At 43.2% G+C, this 15,088-nt stretch overlaps 1 protein-coding gene across 4 annotated transcripts in view; it reads right to left on the bottom strand.

Annotated features, from left to right (window-relative positions):
* The window catches only part of LOC106576328 (acyl-CoA synthetase short chain family member 3), a 37,896-nt gene extending 23,043 nt beyond the window's left edge, over positions 1-14,853 (bottom strand). The window contains exons 1-9 of one of the 4 annotated variants that reach the window (XR_006760150.1): positions 14,274-14,853; positions 12,901-13,045; positions 12,180-12,368; positions 11,232-11,366; positions 9,794-9,934; positions 8,406-8,486; positions 8,188-8,283; positions 6,832-6,983; positions 1,970-2,073 (exon numbers count right to left, since the gene is read on the bottom strand). Coding sequence is in view for 3 of the 4 variants with exons in the window: in XM_045699936.1 (XP_045555892.1) it covers positions 1,970-2,073; positions 6,832-6,983; positions 8,188-8,283; positions 8,406-8,486; positions 9,794-9,934; positions 11,232-11,366; positions 12,180-12,368; positions 12,901-13,045; positions 14,274-14,671 (1,441 nt within the window). In the remaining variant the exon portion in view is untranslated. Of the gene's footprint in view, positions 1-1,969; positions 2,074-6,831; positions 6,984-8,187; positions 8,284-8,405; positions 8,487-9,793; positions 9,935-11,231; positions 11,367-12,179; positions 12,369-12,549; positions 12,583-12,900; positions 13,046-13,249; positions 13,370-14,273 lie in introns of those variants that run through there. The other 3 variants (XM_045699936.1, XM_045699938.1, XM_045699937.1) reach the window with 3 other exon arrangements.
* Positions 14,854-15,088: the final 235 nt, after the last annotated feature.

Here is a 15,088-nt window from a genome sequence, read left to right as displayed (position 1 = left end):
GCAGGCATCAGGGTCAGGGCAGGCAGAGGTCAGTAATCCAGGGTGGTATAACAAGGTACAGAACGACAGGCAAGCATCAGGGTCAGGGCAGGCAGAGGTCAGTAATCCAGGGTGGTATAACAAGGTACAGAACGGCAGGCAAGCATCAGGGTCAGGGCAGGCAGAATGGTCAAAAACCGGGAAAACTGGAAAACAGGAACTAGAGACAGACAGGAGCACGGGGAAAACCGCTGGTAGGCTTGACGAAACAAAACGAACTGGCAACAGACCTCTGCCTGCCCTGACCCTGATGCCTGCCTGCCGTTCTGTACCTTTCGGACTCTGCTCTGGACTACTGACCTCTGCCTGAGCCTTGACAATTTATTTTAATTAACGGTCAATTACCGTGAGACCGGCAGTTATTTGCTTGACAATCACCGGTTGATGAAATTGAATGACCGCCACAGTTTAGGTGCAACTCAATGTTAGAAAGGTATTCCTCATGTTTGGTATACTCAGTGTATATATAGGCTTTTGAGAAAACCAAAGCAACGTAATGGTCATCTGAAAAGACAAAGGAAGGCTCATACTGTATAGTGTATCAACTGGAGCTGTTGCACTGTGGCACATTGGCTCATGATAACTAACAGTGGATGACTCAGTAAAACACCAAAAGCCCTGTTTTATGTGGTAACTCCTGCGGGTTACTGCTGCTGAGTTAACAACACCCATTTCCAGGGAGGTCTGGGAGAGAAAGAGTCATCTCCCCAAACAGGCTCATCTGGGCTGAGATCCAAGACAGTGTTAGGTGGATTCTTTCTCACCCGTACATTATCAGGGTCCATGTCTTTTTATTTTATACCATATTTAACATAGAGATGTCTGCTCTTCCTCGATCAATTCCCTGTCAGGCACGCGGAATATATATATATTTTTTTAAACGTACAAGGCATCCAATGCCTTTCTCATGCCGCCTTCTCTACCACATTTATCACTGTTTCGTGGGACTGGGGGTAATCGAGCCGAGGGAGAGAGGGATATTTGTACGATGGCTCGCTGCCTGGAACATGGGCTGGAATCACCCACCAAGTGGCTAATAGGCTCTTAGCGACTCTAAAGTCATTCCAATGTGACAGGGGAAACAGGGTAACACAATGCAGTATAGCCTTGCACTCTAGACCCAAATTACACATCTCATCACCAATATAGACAACAGTGATGATGGATGATAGGTCAATTGGGAGGTATTATATACAAAACGAATCACACACTTTCACCAACAAAGAGAACTTCCCCTCATTATCCATTGTAGAGCTACTAGACCACAGCACATGGTCTATGAATGATGAACTGTGAACTGCTTTGAAAGGACTAGTATTAATGAGGTTAGATTGAGAAGCTGATTATATTAATTGGGTGGCTGTGGGAGCATAGTGAAAGCCTTAGGGCACTCTAGGACCATTGCAGAGCAGCCCCAAATCCTTGTGGGCTAATTCCTCTTCTTAGCACGGCACTTAGTGAAAGAAATGCCATTTCCTCTGGTGCTCCGTATACAGTATAAGTGCGAAGGATGAATTAAATCGGGAGCATAGTCCATGCACTTAATCCCTGCAAATGGCTTTCAAGGAAGAGTTATACTGTGGAGATATGGCTATTTGTTACACCTTCTCAAGGCCGAATTAATGTCAAGGGGCTGATAAAATACTACCAAGACTGCAATAAATATTCACTCACATTGACAATTTCAGAGTACACCCCTAAAATAGACTAAAACTATAATAGATTACAATTCTCAAAAGGTGCTCAGAGAATCGACTCCTGCATTTATAATTTGTTAAAACTATTCTTTCATTCTGAACCTTTAAATGAGATATAGGGGAGTTGTTGGGTCAGATGTAATATCACAGCCGGTATCAAGAAAACAAACCATCGTCCTAGTGTAACATGTAGTGTCCATTATGGATGTTCCAGTAGCGAATGAAAGTCTTACCAGTCTGCCACCAGTGGTCCAGTACAGGCACCCCAAAGCTCCGTTTGGCCCAGTTCAGAGTCTCCACGTCACAGCGCTCTCCAGCCAAGAAAAGGCTCTTCAATCTGGATTTTCAGAGAGAACAGTCAAGCTCTATAGGCCAGGACAGTGTAACAAGAGTAGTGGCAGATCTATAATGAAGCAATAAGGCCTGAGAGAGGTGTGGTAGATGGCCAATATACCATGGCTAAGGGCTGTTCTTATGTACGACGCAAGACAGAGTGCCTGGATACAGCCCTTAGTCGTGGTATATTGGCCATATACCACAAACCCCCAAGGTGCCTTACTGCTAATATAAACTGGTTACCAATGTAATTAGAACAGTAAAAATAAATGTTTTTTGATACCCATGGTATACGGTCTACAGCTTCAGCCAATCAGCATTCACAGTTCGAACCACCCAGTTCATAAAAAACTATTTAACAGCCAAGGAATGTTACGGTTAAGTGTTTTCAAGTGATATAAAAGTGAGCTGTGCCAGCAGCAGGGTGAATAGAACAATAAGCTGGAGTTTTCCCATTAGAATATAATTGCCTTACGAGTCTCAGACAAACTTGCATAAAAACGTGTACACAAAACAGCCCATATTGTTCCTGTTGATCTGAGTAAAAATCTCCCTCTAGCTGTTGTTATACAGATACAGCCATGCGTAATCTTCACTCAGGGACCTTGACATGGTCTGATAAAGCAGAGAAGACTTAATTTGCTGTCAAAACGTCTGAGGCCATACAGTTTCCATGGCCTCCTGCCACACATAACAACTCGAGGAATTCTAATTCGTATAGGCCTCAGAGGAGGCTGGTGGGAGGAGCTATAGGAGGACGGACTCATTGTAATGGCTGGAATGGAATCAATAGGACGGCATCAAACATATGGAAACCGTTCCATACTGTATATTTTCTTCCAGTCGTAACAATGAGCCTGTCCTCCTATAACTCCTCCCACCATCCTCCTCTGATTGGTCTGTTATCTGGGTCAGGGTCTTGGTGCAATCTGAATGAGAATGGGTAGAAGAAGCAGGGTCACAGATCTCTACAGAACATCCAGAGAATCACTCTGCTGCTCTTTGCTCCGTATTCTACACCGCATGCCATTTAAATGTAAATCTCACCCGTGACACCTTGCCCTGTGTTCCCTGCTGCTACTCTGGAACAATCTGACTACAGATGCTGGGAGGAGAGGGGAGAGACAGGAAGCCATGGATGGTTGGATCTGTGTGTAATTCATGCAAGTGGGTGGGTGAAGGCCAAGCACATTTCTCCATATCTTCAAAGGCCCAGATTCAGCCTTGGACAGGCAACAATAGTCCCACAGTACTATACCTAACATAGTCCCACTGGGTAAGTTTATGTCTCATTAACAACAATGAGAGAGGAAACATTCACCCCCATAATTGCATTTAGTGTGCATGTGCTTGTGTGTGTGTGTGCGTCTGTGTGTAGCTGTGTATGTGCACCTGTATGTGTCACCTTGCAATGAGAAGGTATATCAATCGCACATATATTCCTTGATATCCCAGATAACGAATTATATAAATCCTGCAAATGTTAAGCAAACAGGCAGAGTCGGTCACAAGCCAAGCTTCCTGGTGCTACAAGCTGGAAAATGTTATTGACTGAAATCATGAACTTTGTCACCCAATAAGTAAGAGTCTGCTCTGCCTGTGAGCGTTGAGTTAGTGCTCCGGGCTATGTTAATAAGGGCTATAAACTGGTGCTTGCTCCATTGTGCTGTGATTGTTCCTCTGTGTGGGTTGAACGGTAGAGCTAGACGCAAATCCTACACCAGAGAGCTCCAAACCCGCTTTTCTATTACTTTTCTGACATCTGGGGTGACGAGTGAAATTGCTCAAGCTCGCTGATAATGCTCCAAGGCCATTACAGTGCAGAGCCATTCCACAGAAGCAACTCATGTGTCGTAATAACAATAGTCAACGTGAAGTACCCAGCGAGAACAAAATACTGGGCTGAAAATGGCAATTTTGTGGTTTTGGCAGGTCTGTACCTTTCAACACTTGGAAAGTGCTACACAGGCAAATCTGATTTTCTGAAAATCAGCACATAGGAAAGTGCATTCATAATGACTTTGTGGGACTGGAGGAGGCAAGCCCTCTTGCTGTGCCCTTCCAGCGCCGCCGCCGCCTTCTTCTTTAAAAAATGTTTGCGAATCGCAACCAACTGACAGGTGCATACACCGCTACCTACTGTACAGGCGTGTGAGGCCGGTCACTATCTATCATTCCAGTGCCTTTCCAGTACTTTCTCTGTTGGGAGGCTAATGGAAAATAAGTCACGTGTGTGATTGGCTGGACAATCAGCCCCAACAGTTGATTAGGCTGCTGCTGCTCACATTCGAGGGAGAGAACTGGAGATACAGTAGCAGCAGACAGTTTGGGGCTGAAAGGTTATCTTAAACTGAGAGGCTTTGTTATTTGAAGTTATACTTTAAGTGTCTTATTTGTAAGCATTTATGTTGGTAAGTGATGTAATAAAACCTAATTTCTGTTGGTAAGTCATGTAATAAAACCTGATTTCTGTTAGTAAGTGAAGTAATAAAGCCTGATTTCTGTTGGTATTTGATGTAATAAAACCTCATTTCTGTTGGTAAGTGATGTAATAAAGCCTAATTTCTGTTGGCAAGTGATGTAATAAAGCCTAATTTCTGTTGGTAAGTGATGTAATAAAGCCTCATTTATGTTGGTAAGTGAAGTAATAAAGCCTAATTTCTGTTGGTAAGTGAAGTAATAAAGCCTCATTTCTGTTGGTAAGTGAAGTAATAAAGCCTAATTTCTGTTGGTAAGTGAAGTAATAAAGCCTAATTTCTGTTGGTAAGTGAAGTAATAAAGCCTAATTTCTGTTGGTAAGTGAAGTAATAAAGCCTAATTTCTGTTGGTAAGTGAAGTAATAAAGCCTAATTTCTGTTGGTAAGTGAAGTAATAAAGCCTGATTTCTGTTGGTAAGTGATGTAATAAAGCCTCATTTCTGTTGGTAAGTGATGTAATAAAGCCTGATTTCTGTTGGTAAGTGATGTAATAAAGCCTCATTTCTGTTGGTAAGTGATGTAATAAAGCCTCATTTCTGTTGGTAAGTGATGTAATAAAGCCTACGTTTGAAGCGTTCACTCTGCCTCAATGACCCTCTGTACCCGGAGACCCTCTTAGCAATGGTCCATGGCAGTGGCTTCTCCCCAGGCTCTGTCACGGGCGGCAATCGTTGTTATGGGCTCGGTGGTATATTTTAGCACAGGAATCAGTGCAATTAGCTACGCATGTGGTGTAACTGAGCTAGGAGCTGAGAAGAGGCTACTGCAGTGAGCTTATCAAAGAGAGAGCGTGATGAATATTTCATATGCTATCCACCCACATCATATTACTTCCAAACTGCCTACCGATAACGGTGCCATACACTGAGGAGATACCAGCAACAACCCATTCATAGGAGCAACCATCCACACGTGAATTAAGGCAAGAGTCCTTTAAGGAACATTTTAGTGTCTTAATGCTTAATGAAGTGTTCTCAAAACGCTTGCCTTTTAAACTACAAGTTTATAATCAATTAATGAGAAAGAGGGGAAATAGAGTTGACGTTTTAATTGACATGAAGTGCTATTGTATTCAACTTTACTGGATTGCGTTCTTTTTACATTCACTGAGAACATCCAATTTCCTGAGCTGTAAAACAGCTAGTGTCTGCTTCTTGACTGTTAACGCTGCGAGCTTATTTGGTAGTAGAGGAGGGAGAAGAATATATTTGATGGTTGTCTGTTTTGTCTCCAGGCAAGGAAACACAAAGGTCAGCTGGATATTCGACTACTGTCTGAGTCTGTCTGGATTCTGGAAACATCTTACATTGCGGTTTTTGTGTTTGAGCATCAATTCTCTCTCACTGAATTGCTGTAGTCTTTCACTAACCTGCTCCCTCTGGGAGAAAGACAATCATGGAAAGATGCTGCATGGCACATGACTAAACCAACAACTGAAGCATAGTCCATCATAACAACTAGCAGAAAGAATGTAATGTTATAGTCCAGGGAAAACAATGAATTCAATCCCTTTGGGATTTGTGTCTCAGGTCTGCCTGGAGCAGTCGAGGCAAAACACTGTTCACCAACAGCACACAAAATACCTTCAAATTCCCCACATGCAGATTATTCCATGGCAAACTATGACCCAAGATCAAAGCCCCTGCTTTATGACTTTGTGCAACAGGTGTGGAGAAAAATCTAAATAAATGACCACCACCTCCCCTCTACTTTCACATTATACCTGATCAACTGTGATGCTGTTTCAAAATATTAAGGAACCAAAACTGTATTTTCAACAGATTTATTATCAATATAAATGATGACATTTCCCATGGGGATAACAATCACTTCAGTCCCTTGAACCAGGCACCATCAAAGATGGCATTGCCTGGGGCTCTCTACAGCACTCAGTGATTCCCTGTGTGTTTAGCAGCAGCACAGTATTATGTAATAGGAATGAATGCCCTGCCGGTGTTTTATCCATCCTGATTAAACCTCAATCAGGTCTAAATGGGAACACAGGTTGTGAGTGATGAGCCTGGGCCTGGCAGGGACACTGCTCCAGCAGATGGACAGAGACTAACAAGAGAGTGGGCAGGCAGCGCCAAACCCTTCAGCCAGTGGGGGACAACACTGGGTATGGATGAAAGGTACCCAGTCCCTGGAAGTTGAAAGGAATAAAGGGTAGGCCTACTTCAAGTGGGCAGAAAAGGTACAAAACAGAGCTAGCCCCGACAGTTGTTGAATGGTCCATCTCTGCAGTGTTATGCCAATATGTGGGGATTGGGTGGTGAGGGTACCTGGTGAGGGGGTACTGAGCCCCTATGGCGGAATGGGTGTCCTGCTGGCGGATGGCTCGGATGGCAGTGGGCGCGGTGAACATGGAGGAACAACCATGCTCTGACAGCACGCGGAAGAACGCCCCGGAATCCGGCGTCCCAACAGGCTTGCCCTGCATAGAGAGAGAGAGAGATCCGTTACAAACCCAAACAGCCTGAGGTCATAAGCTTACATGAACACGCCAATTGGGTATTGAAGTGTAGCGGTACATTAAGAGCAAGCTGTTTTTAGAGGCTTGCGGTAGTAATGACTCAGCCAGCCACCTATCAAACAGAATAACAGTAGTAAGGCCATAAGGTTTTGTTCCTATTGACGTTCCACAACATTAACACTTCCACTGTGCTGAACAGAACGAATATTCATGGGAATATCTGCTGAAATGGAGACAAAATTACATTTGGAGCCCAGACAGATGGGCTGAAACTGATGAATAGAAACAAGATTACTCTACTGGGAAAGTATTGTGCACCAACAAAAGTCGCAGTGAGGAAGAACCCACGGGTGAGTGGAACCGATATTCAGTCGGCGAGATTGCTCGTACAGTAAGGAGAGAGAGAGAGACGAGGCATGAAAGAGAGATGAGGCGTGAGAGAGAGAGAGAGAGAGAGACAGATTAAAATGAGCTGGGAAATCAACAACAACAGACTCGAGGGACTTAATTTCCTCCCAGTGTGAATATCTATGACTGTGTATTGATCAGTGAGAGGACAGAAGGTCTTGCGTGGAGCAGGGTGGACAGGAGCAGTGCATTCCACAAGGCAAACGCAGCCACAGACAACAGGCTCTGCTTAAAGCCAGGCTGATGAATTCAACACCCACCTCCAATCCTCCAGCAGCCACAGAGACCAAAAGGCTAATGAGGTGGATAGCCTCCATGAGCAGTCCTACCTCCCCACCCCTCTCTCCCTGGGCCCTGGGCCCTGGGGTCATTTTCCCCGGGCCCAAACACAGCAGAATCACCAGAAGCTCTTCATACAAATAACTTCCTCAAACCAACCTAACTGGGCCTTTTCGAGCCAGTGAATATTGGTTTAATGAGGCCGGGGTAAATTTGCAATGATGATCATGTGCATGAATATCAAGAGGCTAGTTGTCTGAAACCACATATAATCATACGCCATTAGGAGTCCATTTTTCTTGTGCTCATTATCTTTAAATAGAGTAATCTGCGAAGCATTTGGAATCACTGAGTGAAAGGGACAAGTCCTTGAGAAAGTTGAGTTTGTTTGTTTTTCTGGAGTCAATTGACCAATAGTGACCCGTTCACAGGTCATTATAATAGGCCTATGCATTATAATAGGCCTATTAGTACATACCTCGTATAGAATGGTGGTGTTGCCGTGGAGGAGAGGGGCGTAGCAGATGTAGGAGTGACCCACTACCCAGCCCAGGTCAGACGCTGCCCACCATACCTAGCAGAGAGTAGGCAGAGAAAGAAGAGAGAATCCATACTGTACTATGTTTGTGCATGCATATGGTGTCTGTTCTGTAATACAATGATAAAGAACACTGGAGATGTTTCACATGGACTTACTTCACCAGGCTCGAGGCCATAAACGTTTGCCATGGTCCACGTCAACATCACAGCGTACCCAGCAGTATCCCTGACAACGCCCTGAGGGGGACACGTAGAAAAGAGGCGAACGTTGATGCAAGACGAATGCAACAAGCTCTCAACAGGTTCTTTTGAAAAAAAAAGATTTTACATCAAACCCTTGTATAAATCTTTCTTTTTCAATTCAACTATTTCGTGAGTGTCACGTCCTGGCCAGTATAAGGTTAATTGGTATTGTAGTTTGGTCAGGACGTGGCAGAGGGTATTCGTTTTATGTGGTTCAGGGTGGTGTGTTTGTTGAAGGGGTATTTGATTTAAGTATTCCGGGGTTTTTGGGCACTGTTTGGTTTTCATGTATTCTATGTTTAGTCTAGTGTGTCTGTTTCTATGTTTTGGTTAATTGGGGTTGGGACTCTCAGTTGAAGGCAGGTGTTGTCTATTTGCCTTTGATTGAGAGTCCCATATATTAGGGTGTGTTTGTCATTTGTGGGAGATTGTTCCGTGTTTAGAGTGTGTCAACATTACAGGACTGTCAGTTTATCATTCGTTCTCTTTTGTTGTTTTATGTTCATTTTGGAGTTAATAAATGTTCAAAATGAACAACCGCATGCCTGCTGCGTTTTGGTCCTCCTTCCCCGACGATACCCGTGACAGTGAGGCCATCTTTACGCTGTATGGTAACATAACATGTAGGAGTTCAGCTGTTTCCTCCATAGATCTCACTGGTGACTAAGAGTCTGAGAACAGCAGGCCAGCGGGTGGATATTTCATATTGCCTGGGTGCTAAAGACAAAGGGAGCTATCTGGAGCTGTGTTTTTCCAATTTAGAGCCACCTCCAGTCAATTTCTCTACCTCCTGCATGGTTCACCTCATATTCAGTACTACTGGTTCTGGTTTAAACATTGTCTCATCTATCTCATGGTGGTAAAGTTTAGAAGGAACTTGAATCACATTTGCAGAGCCATGGAAAGTCTACTGTAGAATATGATACTCATATCTTGCATTAAACTGTGAAATTGACTGGCTTCCTTACGATAAAAGTCGTTAGACCCCACTGGGCAAAAACTGGTTGAATCAACGTTGTTTCCATGTCATTTCAACCAAAAAATGCAATGTGATGACATTGAATCAAAATGGGAAATGGATTGGATTTGAAAAATGTAATCAACGTAAGGGAGTTTCTTCTGTTTATTCACCCAACTTTTAATCTAAATCCAATGAAATGGTGACATTTTTTGTTGATTTCACGTTGACAACTCAACCAAATGTAAATCAAACCTAGAAGTTGAACTGATGTCAGTTCCCAGTGGGACTTTACACCCCTTCCTGTAATGAACATGTGTTGTGTCTAGTCAGAGTGCTGTACCTTAGGAGTTCCAGTGGTCCCAGATGTGTAGAGGACGTATAGAGGATGGCTGGCAGGGAGAGACACACAGTCATGAGCACGTGCAGTGGACATCTCCTCCTCCCAGTCCAGACTGAGGTCAGGGTGCATGGACACCTTCTCCTGTTGCAGACAATCAGCCAGGAGAGATGTATTCATTTCCATGACATATTCAAGAGACACACATTCAATCATTTTTACCACGTGGGCATAAGAGACAGATTAAAACAGCTGCAATAGTTGTGCACAACTCAACAAGGCTCATCCGACCACCAATGCCACATTGTTCAAGAAAAGTTTTTTATAGTCGTCACAACTTGGGTTTTCAATTGTGCATTTTTCAATAAGTGAGCTTTCATGATGCAGAACATGCGGAATTCAATCTGCCCAAAGGCCAAGCTGTTTTTGAATTGTTCTCTTCCAAAAGAATAGAACCCAGTAGTAGGACCCTTCTCTGATTAATGAGGGCCTTATGGGTGGGTTTTGAATTCCACTTCTCTGGAACCACTCATTGCCTTTTCATAGTGATTACTAGAGTGGTTTAAGATTCATCAGAGCGGCAATTTACCAACGACTTAAAAATATATAAAAAAAGGGGGGCATCTCATATTCTCCAACGGGGAGGATTAGTGATTTGCTCAGACAGTTTCCATGACAACATACAACATATCACCTTAAAAGTATCCTCCCTGTGTTGCATAATCTCAAATAGCTACTAGGGTAACTGAGCATAAAGGTAACACAGCAGCAATCAGGGCGCAAAACCCCAGACATTGTGATACATTCCAAACATAGGTGGTACTAATAAAATAGGTGTGAAAGATTGCAAAGTACTGTAATCACTCTGCTCAGGCAAAGCATTTTTAGAATGATTTCCCTGAGCACAGATTTGTCTGTTTTTATGTACGAGTTGAGAAGAGACTCATTTCAGTTTGCTGGAGTGCCAACACATTACTGTAAGTGGCTTCTGGCTGTTTTGGGGGAAATTGACTGTCTTTTATTCTACCGGTTCTGCCTGGTTTCAATCTGACCCTGTGCCAGGCTCCCCATCACAACCTAGGGGCACATCTCAGCGTTGCGTGTGTTGCGTGATTCAGTCCCTCATGCGCACCATTTCGCTCTCCCGCCTTTGTTTCAACAGGCCGTTTAGGAGCGACAGATCTGTCGAACCATCCATAACTCCATACAAGCTCACGGCTGAAATAATCCCATTTATATATACACTGGAACCGGATTCGTGGTCCATTCAGGAAGTAATAGCATTAGGTAACCAATAGAGAGGATAATGTAAAACTATTGCATGTCAGCAGAGTTATTGTCTTTGGGAAATGACAGGCATCTCTCACAGAGAGTTGACGTTAGTGAGTTAGGCCTTACCACAGAATAACATAGAACAGTATTCTATCTCTATGGACCTCACCATGCCGGGCCGGTTGTAGATGAGGACCTTGGAGGGACTGTGAGAGCTGAGCTCCAGGGCTTTCTCCACCAGGGGGATGTACTCCACTCTCCTGCCAGGCTCAATGCCAAAGGAGGCCGTCACTATCATCTTAGGCTGGAAGACACAGCATTCACACAGTGTGCTAGCGGTGCCTCTTAAAAGAAACAAGACTTAACAGATGTGATACAACACAGCTCAAACAAATGCATTAGTCTGAAATGTACTTCAGAACATTCTGAAAGGCCATGTTCTGACTATGTAATGTACTATCAATATGACCGATATTACCTCTCAATTACTATCTGCACACCATGATACCTTCCTCGGGTTACTGATCAAATGTATTAAGGGATCTGAAATGACTGTCTCGTTCAACATAGAATGAGTGTCTCTAATATGTAATTCATTCTTATACAATATAAAACAGGCTAATCAACTCTACCCAAATGCTTGAGGAGGAATCTTCAGCAATAGTGGAGGTGCTCCTCTCTGAATGTTATATAGGCCTAGAACTTAAAAGGCTTTAAGGTCTGGCTTATATAGCTTAAAAGGATTTCAGTATATGTAATTCAGCGTCAGAGTCGCATACTGGCTAATATCCCTGCTGCTTTGATGAAATCCCTCCAACAAAGTGCTTCACTTGGCTTCAGTGAGACCTTTATCTACTGCAATATTACTATCTCTGTGACTGTGAAAGTGGGCCATCAACTCTTCTATAAACAGTCCTATAAATGTGGCATGTACATTTCACATTTAACCATTCAACCATTAAACAGATCTGAGAAAATAACAAAATATTTAAAAAAAAATAACAAAATATATTTGAGCGCATGGTCCATTTCAAACTAAATTGAGAGAACAAAGGGACCTGTCATCCAGCACATCAAACTAAAGAGACACAATGTGAAGCTATGATGGTCAGCTGACCTTGGCATGGTCGATGCGGACAGACAGCTCCTTGGAGGCGAATCCCCCAAAAATGAGGCTGTGCGGGGCTCCGATCCTGGCACAGGCTAGCATGGTGAACATGGCCTGGGGCACCATGGGCATGTAGATGACCACCAGGTCACCCTTCCACACCCCGTGTTTCACCAGGACCCCAGCCAGCCTGGACACCTGGACAGAGAGGAGGGGCTCAAGCTGCTTAGGGGTGGCTATACTATGTTACAACATACAGGTGAAAATGTATATTTAGAGGGATGTCCTACAGTCTACATGAATATCTACAGTGTGAAGAGGTTTGTTAAGATCCTTACCTATTCCTGTAGTTCTCTAAAAGTGCCCCCGAGATCATTACCTGTTCCTGTAGTTCTCTAAAAGTGGTTGAGTTCATTACCTGTTCCTGTAGTTCTCTAAAAGTGGTTGAGATCATTACCTGTTCCTGTAGTTCTCTAAAAGTGGTTGAGATCATTACCTGTTCCTGTAGTTCTCTAAAAGTGGTTGAGATCATTACCTGTTCCTGTAGTTCTCTAAAAGTGGTTGAGATCATTACCTGTTCCTGTAGTTCTCTAAAAGTGGTTGAGATCATTACCTGTTCCTGTAGTTCTCTAAAAGTGGTTGAGATCATTACCTGTTCCTGTAGTTCTCTAAAAGTGGTTGAGATCATTACCTGTTCCTGTAGTTCTCTAAAAGTGGTTGAGATCATTACCTGTTCCTGTAGTTCTCTAAAAGTGATGGTCTGCTTAGTTCCAGTCACTGGGCTGTCATAAATGATGGCTGGTTGATCTCCTCGTCCGCTCTCGACATGGCGATCCACCGCATTGTAGCAAACATTCAACTTCCCCCCGGCGAACCTTACAAAGACAAAACCCCACATTAGAGACAACATATTGTCATTAAGAGCCAATAAATAACTACTGTAATACTTTCACTATAGATCTATCAATGTTATGAAATAACATAAAGATAACAGTAAGCACAGTAGCTTAGTCTACAATGAGAGAATTTGTATGATAAGATGAACACAGACAAAAATGACAGTTTTTCCTGCAACGTACAGGATCTATGTACAACCCCAGATCTTTGATGAAATGGGACTCTCAACTCATTATGAGCTCTGTTGAGGTACTGAGGTGCTGAGACAAGCAGATGGTGTCTGGATTCCTGTTGTTTTAAATATGCACACACACAGAAAGATGAGACATCATGCAAAGTCGCTCACTAGCCATATGCCTTTGATTTTAAAACTATTACAACACTGAGGTCAATCTTGAGAGCATATGGGATTTTTACCATGCAGAATTAAAGGTTCATCTTGTGAGGTCTACCATCAAATACTTTGGACAGCTATACATGGTTTAATGTGACCTTGGTACACAACATTCATTCTGACAACCATTACAAAATATGTAACAATTATGCACAAGTGCATTATATTTCACAATTGGATCGTCATAGACTACTAACTGTATGTACAGTGCACATAAATGTATCGCCCACACATATAATGCTTTCAAGTAGTAGGATAAATTGTATAGTGCCAAAGTGGTAGGTGGCAGTAGTGCTAGATAACGTCATCGGGTCTAAAGGTTGTCTCGCGCCGAACCGCGCATGTCTCAAAGCATATCCTTCAACATACAGATGTTTTTGACGAAAAAAAAAACGTTTATCACTTTCACAAGGTTGGAGTAGTAATGTGTTCAACTAGTTAGGTAGGAAATGTGCTCCTATCTACGTTGTCCCTTTAGATTTCGATAAAATTAACAACTAAGGAAGAGTTTTCACCTCTGTCATTGACATCTCAAACCCATGACTGGTCTGCTTTGCAAGCGTTCCCGGAAGTCTCGCCACTGGGTTTATACTCTGTGACCCAAGTGTGACTGACTTAGCGAATTCGACGTTGCACCGAAACGACTTGCAGGATAATGTCCATGTAATTAATAGTAGCTTTTACCATTGCTTTGTCGTTCACCAGCGGTTGTAAAATGACTAGTATTTACCATTATGCAACAAACCCGTATTTGGCGTTCACCTCATTGGTATCGATGCACTGAAACTTAGCAACATACAGTAAATAGTTACCACTTTGGAAATATGGCGTCCCCATTGTCCATTGTTCGGCTCCATGGCTCAAACCAAGTTACATTCTGTGCTGCTTCACTCCAGAACTGTTCAGGGTCATCCCTCGCTGTTCTGAAGGCTTCGTCGTATGCGTGGTTGTTTGTTGTTACTGTTCTGTTACATTGTTGCTTGTTAGATGTTGACAAAGATGAGAGAACTCTCAACTCACGCTGTGCAGTTGCTGTCCAGGAATTATAGAAATGTAACGGTCCCAAAGTTAGCCTTCTCTCGCTCCTGGTATTTGGAATGGCAAGGAAAGTGCAGTAACCTTTACAAGCAATACCATTCTCTGGTCTTACTTTTGCGATAATGACATTTTTAAAAGTCATACTTAATCTTGTTGGCCGAAAAAGACGCATCTCTGAAGTGTTGGTAAACTAGGCTCCTGAATGTGTTTTGCTGGTTAAATCTAGTTTAGACGTGTGCTGCCAAAGACGAAAGAGGGAGTCCTTGATCTCATCCGCAGATTTATCAAGGTGTTTGTGACTTCGTCAGACTCGATTGTGGCTACAGCGTCATCAGAGGTACATTTCAGCAACAACAACAACATGCTCAGCTAACTTCCTGTATTTCAACACACTTTGCCATGGTGCAGAAAGAAAAATGTGCAGTTTTATAATTATACTCTACATATTTTGTCATGAGGCTAAGAGAAAACGTTGCAGTTTTAAAGCTAGTTTCCGGCAATTCTAAACGTTTTGCCATGGGTTGGGGCCCCGGGGGGTGGGGGGGGGCTTGGCCCTGCATACCTGTTCGTAATCCGGCCCTGGCTATTA

Source organism: Salmo salar, chromosome ssa17 (assembly GCF_905237065.1).
Source record: "Salmo salar chromosome ssa17, Ssal_v3.1, whole genome shotgun sequence".
Taxonomy (NCBI): domain Eukaryota; kingdom Metazoa; phylum Chordata; class Actinopteri; order Salmoniformes; family Salmonidae; genus Salmo; species Salmo salar.
This window is presented reverse-complemented; position numbering and strand designations above follow the sequence as displayed.